The following is an 18,867-nucleotide window of genomic DNA, read 5'->3' as shown; positions in this document are numbered from 1 at the left end:
GCCCACACTGCCCCACGGGCAGGCCGAGTGACCCAGCCTCTTCTGATGCCCACTAGCCAATGGGCTTCGCCAATTTCCTCCGTCCCCCGAAAAGTCACGGGAGGAGTGGGAGCTTCCGGCCCCCTGACTTGTCCTCTTGCCCCTCGGGGACTCCAAAGGTGCAGCGCTTACGACAAGACGGTAAGCCAGCGTTTCCAGGCGTAAGGAAGGGAACGTCCACTGCTCGGGTTCTGCTTGTTAAGCGTGGGCTGCTTCCGCTGATAGTTAGTCCCAACCCACTCCTTTTAGGCTCCTTCCCCACCTCTTCCGGGGCGGGGCCTCGGGCCTGCGGCGCATGCGCACTGTCTCCCCCGTTCCGGGGCGGGCCTCGGATCTCCAGCACATGCGCACTTCCCCACCACTTGGGGCGGGCTACGGCTTGGGACGCATGCGCATCTCGAAAAAGACGCAACAGCGCGTCCCGGGTCTGCGGTTGTTTCCGTTGCTATGCTCAGGGCAATGCATTTTGGGGAAACTGCTCTTTTTTCCTTCATTTTCTTTGTCTTGTTTAACATCGGGAAGCAGCAGTGAAGCGTTCTTAAAAGACCCCTAAAGCTGGAGTTGAAATTTAGACTCTAACAAACCAGCTGTGGCGTGTTGGGCAAGGCAGGACCTCTGCCTCCTGGTGTGTGAAAGCCGACGACAGTAGAGGCGCAGCCGGCGTCCTCGCGCTGCTGGGACGGCTGTGTGCAAGGGGTACTCGTGGTGCCCACGGCCCTCCAGGCCCCCGTGGGGCAGCAGTTTCCAGGCCAAGCGGCCTTCTGAGCGCCGTGCCCCAGGTAGAACTAGGCATTGGTCCAGCACTGAATGCAGAGAAAGAAAGGAATTGGATAGGGGAGAGCATTTTGGGCACTTAGTCCCCTGGCTGGTGATAGACACGTGACTCCATCAATCTTTCTCTTTTCACCTCCAGACCATCTCCTATTTATTTCCTGCGGAAGTGGAGGATGGGGTACTGGGGTATGGTTTGGGATAGCAGAACTGACTTGCCACCTCGTGATGGTACCTCTCAATTTGACATCGTAACTTGACAATTCTAAAGTGCCAAAGGGGTCCTACCTAACATCCTGCAACACAAACGCCATCTCCTTTACCGAGAACACTTGTTACACACCTTCTCTTTCTTCCTCTTGTTTCTGTGACTAGCTCCTTCTCATCTTTTATGTATCAGCGTAGATAGACATCATCACTGCCAGGGAGAAATGCCAAAACTGCCCAGCCTAGGCAGGGGACTGACCTATCACTTCCCAAGTTCCCCATGCCTCCCTCATAGCGGTTACCACGCTATGTTCTAAATGACTCTTTTATATATATATAGATAAAATGTCTGTATCTCCCTCTCTACATCTGTTGTCACATTGCCTTTCTGTCTGACTCCTAAAAGGTGACTTGTGATTACATCTGGCCCACCCAGATAATCACGGATAACTTCCCCATTTCGAAATTCTTCACTTAATCGAATCTTCATAGTCCCCTTTACCATGTAAGACAATATGTCCACATGTTCTTGGGGATTAGGGTGGGACATCTTTGGGGAGACATTACACAACCTGCCACTTAGGGTATCTGCCTGGCACATAGTAAGTGCTCAAAATACTGTTACTAATAATAATATTTATACTTATATGCTGAGGGGAAAGAGCCATCAGAAAGACATTACAAACATAGGAAAGAGAGACTCTGAGAGAGAGAAAGCAAGAACCCTTAAGCCAAAAGGAATGTGTCCAGAACACAGCTGGAGGGAGGAACATTGTGGTCCTGCACAGTGAGGTAATATACACACACCTGGCAAAAGTGTTTTAATATGTCATTCAATGCATTTTTGTTTTTTTCCTTTATTCCTTCAAGTGTGCCTACACTAGTGAAGGAACATGGTATTGTCACTATCTCAGCCTGACAACCTCACCACATGTGATCACAGAAGCTCCCTGAAATTTCACCTCTGATTTATCGCTGTTTCTCCCAGAGCTTCTGGCTCGGTCTCTTTCACAAAATAGATGCTCAATAAATGTGTTTTTTTGGTGGGGAGGGTATAGCTTAGTGGTAGAGCACATGCTTACCATGCACGAGGTCCTGGGTTCAATCTCCAGTACCTCCATCAAAATAATACATAAATAAACCAACGTAATTACCTCCCCACAAAAAAACAAAACCCAAAAGAATTATCTAGGAGTCTGAAAGATGTAGTAACAGCACTACAATAGGAAGAACATTGGGATTTAAAAAAGCACTAGGTTGGACTTTTTTTTTTTTTTAATCTAAAGGTAAATGCCTGGTTCTAGAACCAATTTCTGCATGGCTTTGAGCAAATTACTCAATCTCTCTGAGCCTCGGTTCCCTGAGAGGATTAAGCCAGCTGCTGCAGCCACTGAGCCCAGTAGCTGGTGTAAAGAAACAAATAATGCAATAAATGCAAAGATTACTGTGTCTCAGAATTATGGTTTTCAATAAAATAATGTGTCAGAGCACCAAGGACAGTGTCTTAACAGAGACAGTGAACTTTAATTTCCTCTCTTCCATGTTAGAAATTTAAAATAGATCTGCATAAAAAATTTAAACTTAACACTCTCCGTAAAGAGGGCATGAGAAACACTGGAAACTGGGAAACTCATGAGATTCTATTACCATCACCTAGGTAAGAAGACTTAGATAGTGGGCAGGGTTTTCCAGAGAAACAGAAGCAACAGGGGTGTGTGTGTGTGTGTGTGTGTGTGTGTGTGTTAGAGGAACAGGCTCACACAGTTATGGAGGCCAAGAAGTCTCATGATCTGCCATCCACAAGCCGGAGACCCAGGGAAGCCAGTGGTTTAATCCAGCCTGAGTCCAAAGGCCTGAGAACCAGGAGCAGTGATGTCCATGGGCAGGAGAAGATGGATGTCCCAACTTAAACCAAGAGTAAGGTCTCCCTTACTCCGCCTTTTTGTTCTGTCCAGACCCCAAGTGGATTGATGAGCCCGCCTGCTTTGGTGAAGGCAATCTTCTTTATTTAGTCTACCAGTTCAAGTGTTAATCTCTTCTGCAAACACCCTCACAGACTTACTCAGAAAAACTGTTTGCCAGTTACCGAGGTGTCCCTTAGTGTAGCCAGCTGGCACAAAAAGAACCATCACAGTGGGGACGGTATAGCTCAAGTGGCTTAGCATGCATGAGGTCTTGGGTTCAATCCCCAGTACCTCCGTTAAGAATAAATAAACCTAATTACCTCCCCTCCCCACCAAAATAAAAAATAATTAAATAATACAATAATAAAAGAACCATCACAACTCAGAACCTTCAGGGTTCATGGAGGACCCACGTGTCGGGATCTCAGTGGTCAATACATTTAGAAAGGAGCAGACCCAAATGGGTGCTCTCCGCACCTGGCGAGAGGGGGTGAAAGCCAGGTGGAGAGAAGCCAGGAGTGCTGGTAATAGAGGGTTTCTGCCCTAAGAAAGAAGACGTCAAGAATGTGGGGAAAGTGCCCCCCAATACCACATTCTACTTCATTTCTTCCCCTTAGGCTTCCAGATGCCACCATCCACGTCATCAGGTGCTGGCCCCAGCCAGTGGTGAACTCTTCCTCGACACCGTGGAGGGTAACTCAGAGGGGTCTCCCCTGGAGATACTGGAGGGAGCTCAAACCACCTGGCCTCTCAGCATGACTCGTTTCTGGGCCCTGCCTCTCAGGAAATACATGAAGGACAATTCACCCTGAATATCTCTGGCAGCTGATTCAGAGGATGATGAGTTGCTTGACCGTTTCCTGTAAGTCAGCAACATCACCAGGGAACATAAAGGAAACTGTCAGGCCCAGAGCCCCACCAAAGACTCCTCAGTACCCCGTCTGAAGTGAGTTCGGGGTAGTCAACCAAACCACAGCCCCATGTGAAGCATCAGACTAGAGAACGAGAAAAGAGTAGAGAAGATAAGAGCTTGCGAAGTCCCGTCTGGTTGGGGAGGTACGACCAACGTGCCTGAAACAAGGAGCCATAAAGATCCAGACAAGAATGCTAGTGGACTTGGGGTTTCTTTTGGGAGGGATGAAAATATCCTCAGATTAGATTGTGGATTGTGATGTTTGAACAACCTTGTGAATCTACAAAGACATTGAACCATATGATTTAAATGGGCAAATTGCATGGTATGTGAATTACATTTCAATACAGATGTTTAAACATGTTGTGGTGAACCAGGAGAGGAGCAACCAGACTCCCGGTCCTTGACTCAGTGTGCCAGTAACTGTGTGACCCTGGTCACTGTTCCTTTTCATGCCTCAGTTTCCTCACCTGTTAGGTGAAGGAGTTGGACTAGTCTACCTGTAAGGTTCCTGTGTTAGTTTCCTGGAGCTGTTGTGACAAGTTACCACAACCTTGGTGACTTAACACGACAGTGATTCTCTCACAATTCTGGAGGCCAGAGGGCTGAAATCAAGGTGTTGTCAGCACCATGCTCCCCGCAGGGGCTCTGGGGGAGAATCCATTCCTTGTCTCTTCTAGGTTTATTCCTGTGCTTGTGGCCACGTCTCTCTCTGCTCTGTCTTTCCACTTGGATAATCTAAGTTAAACTCCCCGTCTTGAGATCCTTAATTTAATCACATCTTTTGCCATATAAGGTAACATCCACATGTTCCAGGGAATTGAGGGGGGTAATTCTTATACAGATCTTTGCAAGTTTATAGGAGAGTTGGGAGAACCACCTTGAGAAAATACGAAATGCCTTATATCTTGTAGACCCCCCTTCCCTTCCCTTCCAACCTAGTCATATTTAAAACAACTTCCATTTGTATGGAATTTTATGGTTTGAAAAGTTATTATGCATTTATCAGCTCACTGCAGTCCCATAAAAAACTATGAATTTGGTACTATCACTATAATTTCATTTCTGATGAATAAATGGAGGCTCAGAGAGATTAAGTGACCTAACCAAGGTCATGCACACTAGGAAGTCCTAGTGCTGGACTCTAGTTTTAGTCCTTGCCTTCCAAATCCTTTGGTACCCACTCTGCCATCACCTGCCTGAATCTTGGTATAGCATTAAGAGGTTCCAGAGCAGGTTGGGGTTGATGCACTTGGAGCTAATTCAGTTCTCATTATTCCTTCTGCCAAGTACAGCTGAAAACCCCAGCTATAAAACCAAACTAAGAGGACTCTGAAAGTTGGGAAGAAGGCAGGCTGACTAGGGTTCTTGGGACCCAGAGCTCAACATAACAATACATTCCATGGTTGGGTTTTTTTTTTTTTTTTTTTGGTGTTGTTGTTGTTGTTGTTTTCCCTCATATGTCCTAGACGAGGTGCTGGAGAAGCAACCTGGAAATGCCAATGGGCACAGACAAAAAGAAGTCCAAGAAAAGCCTACTTGCTTTCTCTAGCTGAAGTACTAGGGAAAAGGCAATCAAGCAAGATGAAAACCTTCAGATAATTCCTTACTCGAGCCAAACACCGTGGAAAACTCATGGTCCCACCTCCAACCCTACAGGGAGGTGGAGACCCTAGGCTTCCAGCCTTGTCCAGCTGGAATGAAGTCCCGTTCTCCATTCTTCACCCCTGGCCATAAGCTTCTTCATTTCTTCATCCCTTGCCAGGGTGGTATCAGAGAAGACAGAGTGGGGAGCTGGGGCTTTCTTTCCTGCCCAGAGGTCATGAACTCCCCATCCAGAGATGATAAGACGCCCCTCTCCCTCCCTGTCAAAGTGTCAGAGGAGGCCACCTGGGGAGTCTGAAACCCCACACCCATCCTGCAATGGGGTGTAACCTCTCCCCACTAGCCTGGGTTGGCAAAGGAGGCTGAGTGGAGAAGCTGAACCTTCACTCCTGACTGGCATTCGTGAGGTGATGCTCCTTACCCACAGCTAGCATGATATCAGAGGAATCCTGCTAAAACAGAAAATTTAAATAAGATCTAGAGTCTCAAAACTCCCAATATGTCCAGCAGGCAATCGGGATCACAAATCATCCCAAGAACCAGGAAATTCTCATCTTAAATTTAACAAGACACCAGATGCCAATACCAAGATGATGCAGGTATGGGAATTACCTGACAAGGATTTTAAAGAATCATAAAAATGCTTCAGCAAACAATTATGAATGCACTGGAAACAAATTTTCTTAAAAAATAGAATATCTCAGTGAAATAACTGAAGATATAAAGAAGAACCACATGGCAATTTAAGAACTGAAAAATATAATTACCAAAATCTTAAACTCAATGGATATGCCCATCAGCAGAATGGAAGGGACAGAAGAAAACAATCAATGAACCTGAAGACCAAACAATATAAATGACCCAAGTTGAAAAAGAGTCATTTGGATAAATACAGTAGACTTTTTTTCTCCTCTTGTGTTTTCTAAATTGTTTGACAATCAAACCAAAAAGTATAACATTGTTCATTTCAATGTGTATAGAAGAAATACTTAATAAAATTATATTATAATGGAGGAAGTAAAGGGACTTAAAAGGAGGTGACTTTTCTACACTTGTCTCCAACTGACAGACTGTGAACACCGATAGCTCTCCATTCTGTAGCTTGATTTCAGCGGTGATCACCAGAATCCACCCATATGATGAAATGCCATGTAACTGTATGCGCACATTGGTTTCAATGTCCTTTCACTGGTTTCAATTTTGTACTATAATTACACAAGATTAGCCACTGGGGGACACTGGATGAAGGATCCATGGAACCTCCCTGTATTATCTTTGTAACTTCCTATATATTTAAAATAATTTCAAAATGCAAAGTAAAAAAAATAAGTAAATAAAATAGGATTGAAGGGGCAATTTCACAGGCAATTGGGGAACTCCCTTTTCAATCTGGAGCCCAGATGTGAAGGGAGGTGGTGCCCAGAAGGTGGCGGCTTCTGGACTAGAACCTTCAGTTCAGACCCTGGCCTCATCCTCCCGTGACTTCACAAAGCCTCAGGAGCCCCGCCTACCACTCGGAAGTTTTGCCAGTTGAACCATTGTTTCAGGACTGTGTTTGCATTGGAAGCAGTTGTTCAATCTTCCTGAGCAAGGTGCTCTGCCTGCTCAGTTACACCCAAAGGAAGATGGCCCCATGTGAGCAACAGGATCCGTAGACGTGTGGCCGCGGCTTCACACCCATTCCTAGGCTGTCACAAAGGACAAGACCAATCCTCGTGGCTTTCGTGGTTGTGCGAGCAGTTGGCTTCTGCCACGTATCTCAGCTCTTTGAGAAACCTATGTCTTCCCCACAACTTCCAGCCTTCTTATGGGACAAGGGTGCACTCAGCGTTGCCTTACCTGCTCCTGCTCACCTAGTGAAAGCTCTCTTCTTCTTTGTGCTCCTGATGGCTCTCGTCACGCTCCTCATCCTGGTCTGGACAGTAGCCAAAGTCAAAAGCAACAAGAGCAGAGAATCAGTCCAAAGCAAGGAGGCAACACCTCTGGCATGAAGATCTGCATTCTTGGTGGAGATGCCCCTGCAGGGAAGATCTGGAGGCCCCAGAGGCAGGGCCATCTTGGAGCTGACTTGGAGGGAGAGCCTGGGGAGGAAGACCTGCTTCAGCCACCCAGTCCCCCAGTGCCAGCTGTTCCCCACCACCAGGCCTCCTTTCCCTCCTCTGCCACCGCCTCCGATAGAATTCTCACTCACCCTGCTGCTCTTTGGCTGGTCCAGGCTTCTGAGTTTAAATGGCTTCTCTCTCTGGATCTTCCACACTGAAATTATAAATGGTTCTTGATTTCTGTGTTAACAGAAGAAAGGAATAAATTCAAGGAGAATTAAAATTTGATGACAAAGCCCAAATTTCCCTTTTTAAATTGGGTATATGTTGGCTCTGGGATATCAAAATTATTGGGCGCTCACAGCATCTCAGACTACGCAATGAAACTACACTGGAAGCTCAGTTCCAGAAGATCCTTAAAATGGAACAGCTCACCTACCCTGAATTCTAGGTAAAATTCTCCCTCCTCTTCACCTAATTCTAGGAATAGAGTATTTCTTCTCAAAAAAAATTTTTTTGCCGCACCAACTACTTTTCTCTCTTCTTCCCCATCATCCAACTTTGTGGGTTGGCAAATTTTTAATATTGTATTCTTGTCTGATTATTAACATCTTTTCTGAATTTGGAACAAATTAACTTCTTTTTCAAATGAAACCCACATTAAAGAGACGGTGTTTTGAAAAAAAATCCATACTCTCGTCCAATTACCCTCAGGAGCATTTGACATTTGCCTGGAAGAAATCAGCATTTTTTTAGGAGAAAAACCTCTGTGTCCAACCCCACGGTTAACTGTTCCTCCTAAAAGCATCCTGTCCGGTGTCCCTTGTCTCCCTTCCCACATGCACTTGACTCCAGAGTCTTGAGCCAAGAGCCCCTCCCTCAAAAATCTTTTTCATTGCTTAGAGTCATGGGACTGTGTCTGTTCCTCCCTGGGACCTGGGCTGTGTACTTTCTATCTGAACCCATTGCAGTCCACTCTAATCCATAGAAATTAAGGAGCTTGGTCACTTGGTGCTGAGGAGAGGCTAATATTGCCGCCAGATCCAAGGGAAGCCCTCCTTCCCCCCCATGCCTGCTTCCTCCAGCCTGTCAATGGTGGTGGTATTTTTGTGGTTGACCAGCTTCAGCGTAAACAGATTACAGGTGACTTGAGGCAGAACCAAAAGCCTCATGGCCAAGGAAGAGGTAGCCCTCGCCCCTCTGGTAGAGTGGGCCCCCTTTATCGGAGACCCGCTAGGGTTCCCTTCCAGCCACACCTCTTCTGAGTCCAGCATGCCTGCTCGAGAAGTCGGTGATGGGAAATAGTGTGTGTGTTTCCCACGCATCTCTCTTTGACGCGGAGTTCCACACAAGGCCTGTCAAGCTTCAGAGTTGGCAGAAAAGATCCTCAGCTCTGCTTACTCTCCAGATCTTTCTCTCCTATCCCGCAAATGCCTCTTCATCCATCAGACGTTTATTGAGTTCTTGCTACGTATCAGGCTCTGTCCAGGGTGCTAGAGAGACGAAAGAAAGAGGTCCCGTCTGCTCTCTCCTAGAGCCTACACAGCAGAGTGGGAGATAGGTGTCAATGAACTAATCCCAGGGATGGATGCTTAATTATCAACTCAGAAAAGTGCCCTGAAAAAACGCAGCTTTGTGAGAGCGAGCATCAGAAGGAGCTGATGTGGACTGGAGAAGGCTTACCTGAGGAATCACACTTGAGCTGAGAGCTGAGGCATGAGTGGAAGTTAGACACGGGACGGGTCGGGGCAGAAGGGCACAAGATCAGCCCATGCAAAGGTCTGTAATGGGAGGAGTCTGTTGTTAATGGGCTAGAAGGACGGTGGTTCCAGAGCACAGAAGATGAGCATGAGAATGGAACCACGTGGAGCTGGAGACGTCTGTGGGTCTCACAAAAGCCCGGTGAGCAATACTAGTCTGGACGCCCGTGGAGGTGGGTGGGGGCCAGCCTCTAAGGTTCCTTGATTTAACAGTGCTATGTGTGATGATAAAACTCTAGGCCAGTTTGATCCATGCTCCCCAGGGGCTCTAAGTCACCCTCTTTCCATTTTCTTCAGTCTTCCAGGATCTCCCCTCTCCCCAGACTCCTCATGCACCCAAGTCTCAGTTGTATCCTCATTTGAAACTTTCTGACCAATCAGCCAGGCTGCATTGTTAGGCTATGGCCACCTGATGGCAGCAAAGGGTCAGCAAATCAGCTCCCAGGCAGAGGACGCCTCTCTCCTTCACACTCTGAGAGCTGGGTAGTTAGTCTCCAAAAGACTATAATCACATTATCCACAATGATGGGACTCACTTATCCAGGAGATCTCCTGAGCTGGAAAGTTCATCATTTTTGATCATCAATTATATGCTGGCTCAACATGTAGTATCTTTATTCTGCTTAACTACCCTATGAAAAGACACCATCACTCCTACAGGTGGGAAGTTGAGGCTCACAGACTCAAACAGAGAGGCTGATTCTCTGCCCAAAGCCTCACAGCAGAGCCAGATTATCTTTCCTCTCCCATGTGCCTCCTGCATTCATTGAAAAATAAGACATCTCCTGTTTGAGGCAGCTCTTCTTTCCCTATCAGAAGTCTCTTTGCTCTTAAAATGCCACTAGCATGAGTTAGTATGGGCGCCCTGCATCTGCCTCTGTTCTCTCCTCCTCTGGCTTCTCCCCGGCACTTCAGAGAGATCTGTCTGCAGCTCTGGGTCCTGCACCTGTAGGAATGAAGCCAACAAGTACCAACCACCATAACACTTCAAGGGGTCACGGGGACCAAAGGGAAAAGGCAGTGAAAACAATGGTAAGATGCTGCTCCCTTTTGCAGGGAGCTTCTGGGCCAGATGTGGCTAGGGCTTCCCCAGTCACAGTGCCAGGTGGTTTCTGAGAAAGGTGAAATGTGGGTACCAATGGAACGCTCTAGGCATTCTGAAGCCTGGGGTGCCCTGTGGGCTGCATCCGTCAGGGAAGCAGCTGAAATGTTAGCAAAATGGACAACCTAAATTTAAGAGTAGATGGGAGCATGTGACAGACATGCGGGACAGGATGCATGTAGGGAAACAATGAAAAATCAGGTTGAAAAAAAAGGAGGAGGGTGTAGCTCATTGGTACAGCATGTGCTTAGCATGCATGAGGTCCTGGGTTCAATCTCCAGTACCTCCATTACATAAGTAAATAAACCCAGTTACCCCTCAAAATAAAAATCAGGTTGAGAAAAGAGTACCAGCCAGTGGGAAAGGGCCTTGAATGCCAGACTAAGGTGTTCGATTTCAATTAAGAGGAACCTGGGGAAGGTTTTCAACTAGGGGAGTAGCAAGTGAAATAAACATTCAAGATTAATTTGACATAGTCAACGTGCAGGATGAGTGGGAGTGGGAGAAGGGAGAGACTGAGTCAAGAAGACCAGTTAAGATGTTAGTTGAGGGAGGGAGTGTATAGCTTAGCGGTAGAGTGTGGCCGTCAGTTCAATCCCCAGTACCTCTGTTAAAATAAGTAAACAAGATGCTTGTTGAATAACAATACTTTCTGAAGTGTTACTTTCCCATTTCTGTGACTTTGCCCCATTCTATTCCTTCCACTTGAAATACTCTTTTGTAAGCATTTCTCTGCTCAGTAGTTTTTTAAGGGTGTGTGTGAGGAGGGAGGGTGAGTGGCATTCAGAGGGGTGCATGCTCAGAACTTGGTCCGAGAGCGGGCCATAGGAAAGGCCCCATCCTCCTGGCCCCAAGGTCTGAGTGGCTGCGTAATGGGCTGGAAAAGATGGTGCCTCAAGTTGCGATGAGACATCTATTTTCTTAGAAAACTTTAGACACACAGAGCTGCCTTCTCAAGAGGATGTGCGAGTGGGAGGAGAATGGTTTGTAGAACCAGCACTTTCTCCAGTGTCACCTCAGAGCTTTTCCTGGCTTTCTCTGGAGGCCCAGAGAGCCAAGAGTCTGCGGTCTGGGGAATGAAGCATTATGGAGTAGGAAGATGCTTTGCCACTGGAAGCCAATGTCTGCATGCACAAAGACCCCATCTGTGCCTGAAGCAGATCCCTGCATCCGACCACCGAACAGTGGGTGACAATTTCATTAGATGGCCCTGTGCCACTGTGAGAGCCCAGAAACGTGTGTGCACTTGTAGTTCCCCGCTTTCACCACCTGAGGGCAGCATGCCTCCATAAGTAGAACGGCAGCGCCGGCTCAAGACAAAAAATAAGCTTGGCGCTTCCAGAACAGAAAAAGTCACTTCAGAGAGTCTCCCCGAAGCCTCTGGAACATTCCCCAACAGTGAGTAAGTAAGGGCAGCCGACCTGGCAACAGGGATGATAAACCAGAAATTTGGGAAACAAACCCTGAGGAGTCCCAGTTACCAGTTTTCCTTCGAGTAGAAAGATTTCGAGGTTGTGTTACCTCCCCAGGTCCTTTTCATCACGGCTGCCTCCAGCCGCCAGTGAGCCTGTCTTGAGTCCAATGAAAGCAAATGCTGGAAGGAGTCGTGAGCTGGATTCCTGGACCCAGCCGGCCACGAATTCCCTATATGAATGAGCCTCAGTTTCCTCATCAGGAAAGTGGGAAATACACATATATACCCAACTCATAGGATTGTGAGGGAGCGATAAAGGGTCTTTGTGGGATCCACGGTGCTAGAAGCCCTTTAATAGTTTAGTGTCTTAGATAGGAAGAGCCAAATAGGAAATCCTGTGATGATAGACAGACAGACAGACAGAGAGATACAAATCTTTATCAATGCAGGCCAAAAAATATATATGCCTGGCTTGGGTCACTAAGGTGCAGTGACTAAACAGGATCAAGTTCCTTAGAGTTTTGTGGGTCTCCTGAATTAATTTAAGCTCAGTCCAGATAAGATGACCCCAGAAGACAACCACACAAATGGGACCTGGGAAAAAGCATACTTTTCTGTTAATAACAATTAACACCTAGATAACACTTTAGAGCTTAAAGGTGGTTTTGCCCACATTCCCCTGACCCCTGAGAGCGGAGAGGGAGATGCTCTCATCAGTGTTCTTTCACACTTGAGAAAAAGGGCTCAAAGAAGTGAAGCCACTTGCTCAAATTCACAAAGACAGTCAGGGGTCCAGGCAGACCCTCTGAATCCAGGGTTTGCATTCTTTCCATGATGCAGCCCCAGAAGACTGGGACGGTGAAGGAATCTCCTCCATCTTAAATCCCAGGGAGTCGCGTGGGCAGCTCCACCACCGGAGGCTTTGCACGGTCCAGTCTACCCAGCCTGCTGATGGAGGGTCAAGAGGGCTCCCGGCCCCCCTTCCTCATCCCCAGTAAATGCCAGCGACTTTTTTTTGTCCCCTCTGAATGGCAGACTGGATACCACTGACTGCTCTGAGCTTGGGTCTCTTCTGCCACCCAGCCGCAACCGTCCCAAGCAGTTTCTTCATAGCTGTGCAGCAGCGAGCCACGTGGAGCCACGTGGAGCCACACGAGCCACGTGGTAGCCTAGGGCACAGTGCAGTACGGGGAGAGGGGGCGGAGCCCAATAGAGGGGGCTGTGATCCCCACAACAGCAGAAGGCAGAGGAAAAGGGGGCCGCGGTGAGCTGGGGACCACCTAGGGTCGGAGTCAGGGGCTCTGAAGAATTGGAGCTTGCTTCCGCTGCTTACTCCTTAGGGCTCTCAGACTTTATTGGATCTCCCCAATTATCTACCCCTAAATTGTACTTTTTAATTCACTGTAACATGTATTTCAGCCCATTGCTTCTACTCTTAGCCTGGGACCCATGGATAGATGGGGGCAGGGTGTTTCTGGGAACTTGGATTTAGGAGGGGGACACATTTTCACTAACCTAAGTGAATTCAGTATTCCTCTGCTACAAGCCCCAGTAGAATGAGGGATACCGGTGCTTCTGTCGCCAACAGACATCAAGATGCTTTCATATTCTGAGTCACCACAGATCTCTTGAAATGCCATTTACACTCATCACAGCTTGGAAATTATGGTAGTTATTTGATCTGCTGCTCGGCCTGGTGATTGAATGCCTTGTTAAAGAAGGTGGTAGGTTACTGTGTCACAAATTTGGAGGCTTTTTTTGACTCTTTCAATAACGGTGTTTCAATAAAATTGGCTTCCCTTGTAGTCCTCTGTACTTCAGTGTGTGCATTTGGGAACACTGAGAGCCCCCAGGTCTCCCCAGGCCACCAGAGGGGTCCTGTGCACAGGAAGGATCAGGACCCCTGAACCAAAATGCTCCTCAGAGTCCTTAAAGGGGTCTGCGTCTGACCAGGCTCCTGGCACGGAGCTCCCTGAGTGCAGAGAGACAGAAGGGTGAGGCACCTCGTTTCTGGAGCCCCTACAAATACCAAGGCATGCCATCTTGTTCAGCTCTCACAAGGATTCAGAGACGATGACCACATTAGGCACAGCTGAAAGAGGAAGAAACAAAAACTCCCACAGGAAGCGAGCAGCAGCGCTCCCCCTGCTCCCCTGCTTTCGAGGACTAGAGCCCCCTGGAGCCCCAACCCACGCCAGCGAGGAGCTGGGCCTCAAGTCAGGTGCCACCATCAGCTGTGTGACCGAGGGCTGGTCGCTGGAGTGCTCTGAGTCTCAGCCCTAATCTCCACAGCGAGGATAAAAACACCCCTTCCATAGGGTCTCCTTGTGGGGCTTGATGAAATAACGTGTGTAAGGAGCTTAGCACGGCGCCTGGACCTGCTGGCGGCGCTGTGACCGCCATCACTGTCACAGAGAAGGGACCCGGGACGGTGCCCTGCCGTGGCCCGACAGCCCGTTTTGGACATTACAGGAGACTCTGAGGCCTCTCTCCCACCTCCAACTCCTCTCATCAGAAACAGCCAAGAATGTGTTTGTTTCCTTTCTTCCTCAGCATCCTGACTTCTCAGAGGCCAAACGGACCTCCCCGTTCTCGCCAGCGAGGAACTCGGGCTGGAAAGATGAAAGCCAACGTGCCAGGGCCGGGAGGCGGGAGGCGGGGTGCCCGCGGGCCGCGGTGCAGGTGTCGGCAGCCCCGGGCTCGCCCGAGCAGCGCTCTCCTGCCGGAGCGGAGCCCGCTGGGGGGCGGAGGGCGCGAGGGCGCCGTCCGTGTCCCCGCGTGCATGTGTGCAATTTATGTTCTTGCAGGGTTGCGGGGAGGCGGCTGAGGTTTCACAAGCTGGACCTGACAGATAATTACACAAAGACAAATTGTGCCCTGCCTTACCCTTCTCCCCGTAAGGCAACCTCCAGACGCCGCGGGCGGTGGAGGGGAGGGGGATGCGGGGGGCGGAGCAGCGGGACGGGGAGGCGCTGGGCCCGGCGGACCCATTACTCATCTCCAGCCGGGGCGGGCCGCGGCGCCGGGAGGGCCAGGGGCGGGCTCTCGCTACCACGCAAACGCTTCCCGGGACTGGAGTGGCTCTCCTTGACGATGACAGACGCAGGGAGAGTCAGTGCCCTCCCCGTGCCTGGACCAAAGCTAGTTACTCTGTGGGAGGCCAGAAGCCAGCCCCCCAGGGATGCTGCCGACCAGACACAGGGTGCTCGGCTGCGTTCCCCGGAGGAGAAGCCGCCCTGAGCCTGGAGGGGCCCCAACCCGAGCTCCGGGTCCTGCTCTGGGAGCTGATGGGAAATCCCGTTTCTCACGCAGGTGTCTCCCCATCTCCTACATTCCTGCCCGCATTCTCCCCACTCCCACTATCTTCTCCTTTTTCCTTTTCTTTCCCATTAAAATCTTTCCTATTGCATGAGAGGATTTTTTTTTATGTTCCCATGAGAAAACCTGGAAGACAGGGTATGTAGCCTAGGAATCGCCTACACTTTTTTTTTTTAGTGAAAACGATAGTAATTTTCACTGTAATCTTGAATTTATAATTATTTTATGTTGACCAGCATGGAAGCTAATAAAAATAAATCAAACCTATGAACGCATTAAACTTTTTTTTTTTTCAAAGAGAGAGAAAACAGACTGCTCAAGCTAGTTTTAGTTTTAAATTCTCTCAAAGCTGAGGGAGAGCCTCGACTCCTTCATCAATAAAATTGGGGAAAAAATGATCTTCCTTGCTTGGTGGAAGGCACGCTACTTTGTTCAGTTATTCATTCGTGGCGCATCTTCTGAGCACCCGTGGAGTGGCCAGCACTGGGTGTGATGTAGTTTGGTCTGTATCATCAGAAAGCAGAGTTACATAGGAGGGGCCTATGTAAGGGTCCCCGGGGGCCGGCCCACCCAGGCAGTGATCGACGTCCTCCACCGAGGGCCAGAGAGGCCGCCGTGAGGAGGCTTCTGTGATCAATGATTCTCTCCTGGGCCATGTTTTTTCCCCCCCGCACAGAGCTCGGCCTCCCTGGCCCTCCAAACAGATTGCTACCTGTCACACCCCTCCTCTCTACGTATCTATATAGAAGAGCTCAGTCTTTCCTGCAGCCTCCCCTGAAACCCCAGGCGAGATTAGCATCCCCACCCCTGCATCCCTAGTGAAATTACCTGTGGTGGCGTCTCCTCCTCCACCCTGAAGGCCAGGGCCACCTCTTCCTTCCCCAGCCGCCGGCCCCACGACGCCCAGAGCAGGTGCACAACTATTCCTGAGCTGAACGGGCCTCTCCTTCCCAGATCAGTCTCTGTCTGGCTCTGTCATTCTCCCACTTGCCTTCCCTTCTCCCTCCTCCTCCTCCATTTGGCTTCTACTCACTCTTCTCTCTCCCTCCGTGCCGGGCCTCCTCCCTACTCCTTTGTTCTCTTTCATAAGATCTGTAACTGGGGAAAGATTCCTCCTCCTTGTCAGGCCCATTCATTCTCCTGCCTTCGCGCACGCAGCCTGGACCGGCTGGATTTGTACCTCCTCTCCCTGGTTCTCTGCCTTCCCGTGGCTCCTCCTTCTTTCCCTGGAGCTGTGGCTGAGCTCTGGCAGGTGCTCCCAGGTCACAGCAGCAACCCCATTCTTGCACAGCACCCCCCCATCCCAGCACACTCCAGTCCACACATCCATCCCCATCCCCTACACAGACCTCACTGTGCACACACGCGCCCCCACACAAACACACCCCCGCAGGTCTTCCGCCTTTCAATGATAAGCCACTTTGCCTTTCCTGGGAAGGAGGAGGCCATGCCTCGAGCATAAACCCAGAAGTTCCTTGGAGGAGGTGCCCCTGCACTGTTGGAAAGTCCAGCAAACCGCAGGAGACAGGGTCCTCAGATGACAACAGGCTTGGAGGAGATTCAGCAAGGAAGGTCCAGGTCCCCCACAACACAACACCTCCTCGCTCTCCAAGCCACATGTCCTCGAGGCTCTTGGACCACTGGCCCTGGTCAGTTCCTGGCCTGAGCACCTCTCTTGTTCCCCTCCCAGCCTGCTGCGGCCCTTCTGGCTCCTCCTGCCACTCCCTCCTTGCTCCCTGAGAGACTTTCAATTTCCTCCACCCGGAGGACATCACCTGAGGTGTCCTGAAGCTCTGGACTTCAACCCCCACCCCTTTACTTTCTAATCACATTCTCATCCTGTGGCCACACTTGCATCCCAGCCCCGCCCCTCTCCCTTTGCTGCTTCTTTCAGACACACACCTACCCCAAATCCCTCCTGCTCCTCCTTCCCTGCCCCAGCCTACCCCCGCCACTCCCATCCACTCGTTCTCATTACTCATGGACTCCCCCTTGCATAGGGAACCTTCCAGAATCCATCAGCACAGAAGACATCTCCCTGCCTGGGATACTGTGGGACAGTCTCTACCTCTAACATAAGTTCACACGTTAGCACAGTTTGTAGATCTGAGTCCATCGAATGCAACCGCCTTATTTTACAGATGAGAGAACCGAGATTCAGGGCAGGGTGTGTGTGGGGGGGGGGTGCGGTGTAAGGCATCAGGAGCGCACAGCTCACTCACCTGAGTGTAAACAGCATGCACTCACCGTTGGCTCAGTGTTCTTACCCTGCTATGCAGATGTGTGCATAGAGGCCAGTTCCACTGCCTGACCTGGTGAAGTTTGTGGTGAGGGTAAGGGGTTGGGGGGAACGAAAGCTGGGAGTAATTCTGTATGGGGACCCCTGGGACAGGCAGCTTCTGGCTTCATTCTGAGCCAGTGGAAGAACCATACAGCTGAGGAGACGGTCAACTGGCTGATTTAAACACCCATCGCAGGAGATCACCCCAGGAGATGCCAGCCTGGACTTTCTCCCTTCTCTCTCTCTCTCTCCTGGGATCCCGTGGGCTTCAGGAGGGAGACACCGCTGGTGAATGAGGAGACGATGGGAAGACCTCAGGAGAAACGGGCGCTTATTCTTCGGATCAGCTTCGAGTTTCCTCCACCTGGAAGCGATGGGCAGGGTGCTGGGGTGTCTTCCTGTGGGCATAGGGACAGAGGTGAGGGTCGGCTAAGTAACTGATAGGACTACTACAAAGGGGAAAAGAGAGCCCGAGGTGGCCTGGAACGGGAAGCAGTGAGCCGAGGTTCCCTGCGGGGAGGATGGCTGCTTTAATCATCCCTGTATCCCTCCTGCCCCTCTCCCTCCCGGTCCCAGCACAAAGACGAGGGTGCTGGGGAGGAAACGAGGGAGAGGGAAGGAAACACTAAGTAAGGCTCAAAGAATATGGGGCAGAAAAATAGAGGGAAATGGGAGAAACAAAGGAAACCGCTGAAGAAGCAAAGAAGGCCACAGAAAGAAGGGTGAGGAAAGGAGTCGGCCTCCTCCGCGCGGGCCTCTGGCTCCGGGCGGCCACTAGGGGGCGCCGGGCGCATCCCTCGCCCCGCGCCCCGCTCCCCGGCCCCCAGTTCCCTGCTCGCGCCCCGGCCCTGCCACACTCCAGCAGAAGCCATTACACAGAACAAACTACCTTCTTGTCTCCGAGATGGGTCCCCGGGGCGCAAGGCAAATTGCCTGCCTCGTGCATAATAAACCAAGCGTGGAGAGCTGCGCGGAGGAGGTCCGGGCTGCCAGCGGGCAGAGGCAGCGCCGCCCACCCCGGCCGCCCTGGCTCCCGGAGCCCCTGCCCGTGGCGTGGGTGGCTGCACCGGGTGCCCGAGGGGGTCAAGGGTGCGGGGGGATGACATAGATCCGGGAGAATCTCAATAATGCTTCAAACACCAGCTTGCCCCCGGTACACCCATCCTGCACCCCAACACAAGTTTGTGACTGTCGGCTTATCCCAAGGAAGCCACTCCAAGTGCTCTGCTCCTTGTCTTTATTAGGCCGCCTGCCTCTGCCTGGAATGCCTTTCTTCATGTGAAAAAGTAGGCTGCCTTTCTCATCTGTCAAGTCCCTGCTCAGAGGTTACATTCTCACTTTGAACTCTCAACAGTTGTAAGCGATGGCTTTCTCTTTCTGCTAAGTCTGCACTGTGTTCAAATTCCTAGTATCCCGCGGTTACATCACATATTACATTTATTTGGATACAGGTATGTCTCTGCTACCGGACTGCACATTTCTGAAAGATAGAAAGCATTATCTACTGATCT

The 18,867-nt window shown here is 50.0% G+C and overlaps 1 protein-coding gene and 1 non-coding gene across 2 annotated transcripts; both read left to right on the top strand.

Moving 5' to 3' along the window:
* Positions 1–54: 54 nt before the first annotated feature.
* SMIM42 (small integral membrane protein 42) lies at positions 55–8,383 on the top strand. Its single transcript, XM_045517114.2, has 2 exons — positions 55–180; positions 3,539–8,383. The coding sequence occupies exon 2, from the start codon at positions 7,218–7,220 to the stop codon at positions 7,428–7,430; it is 213 nt and encodes a 70-aa protein (XP_045373070.1). The 5' UTR covers positions 55–180; positions 3,539–7,217; the 3' UTR covers positions 7,431–8,383.
* Positions 2,065–2,137, top strand: TRNAG-ACC (transfer RNA glycine (anticodon ACC)). The gene has a single exon. It is a non-coding gene; the product is annotated as a tRNA-Gly (tRNA).
* Positions 8,384–18,867: the final 10,484 nt, after the last annotated feature.

The sequence above is a fragment of the Camelus bactrianus genome, chromosome 21 (genome assembly GCF_048773025.1).
Source record: "Camelus bactrianus isolate YW-2024 breed Bactrian camel chromosome 21, ASM4877302v1, whole genome shotgun sequence".
Lineage (NCBI taxonomy): Eukaryota > Metazoa > Chordata > Mammalia > Artiodactyla > Camelidae > Camelus > Camelus bactrianus.
This window is presented reverse-complemented; position numbering and strand designations above follow the sequence as displayed.

Excerpts from the sequence above, each read along its gene's own strand:
- SMIM42 (XM_045517114.2), top strand. The coding sequence starts at position 7,218 with ATGTCTTCCCCACAACTTCCAGCCTTCTTATGGGACAAGGGTGCACTC.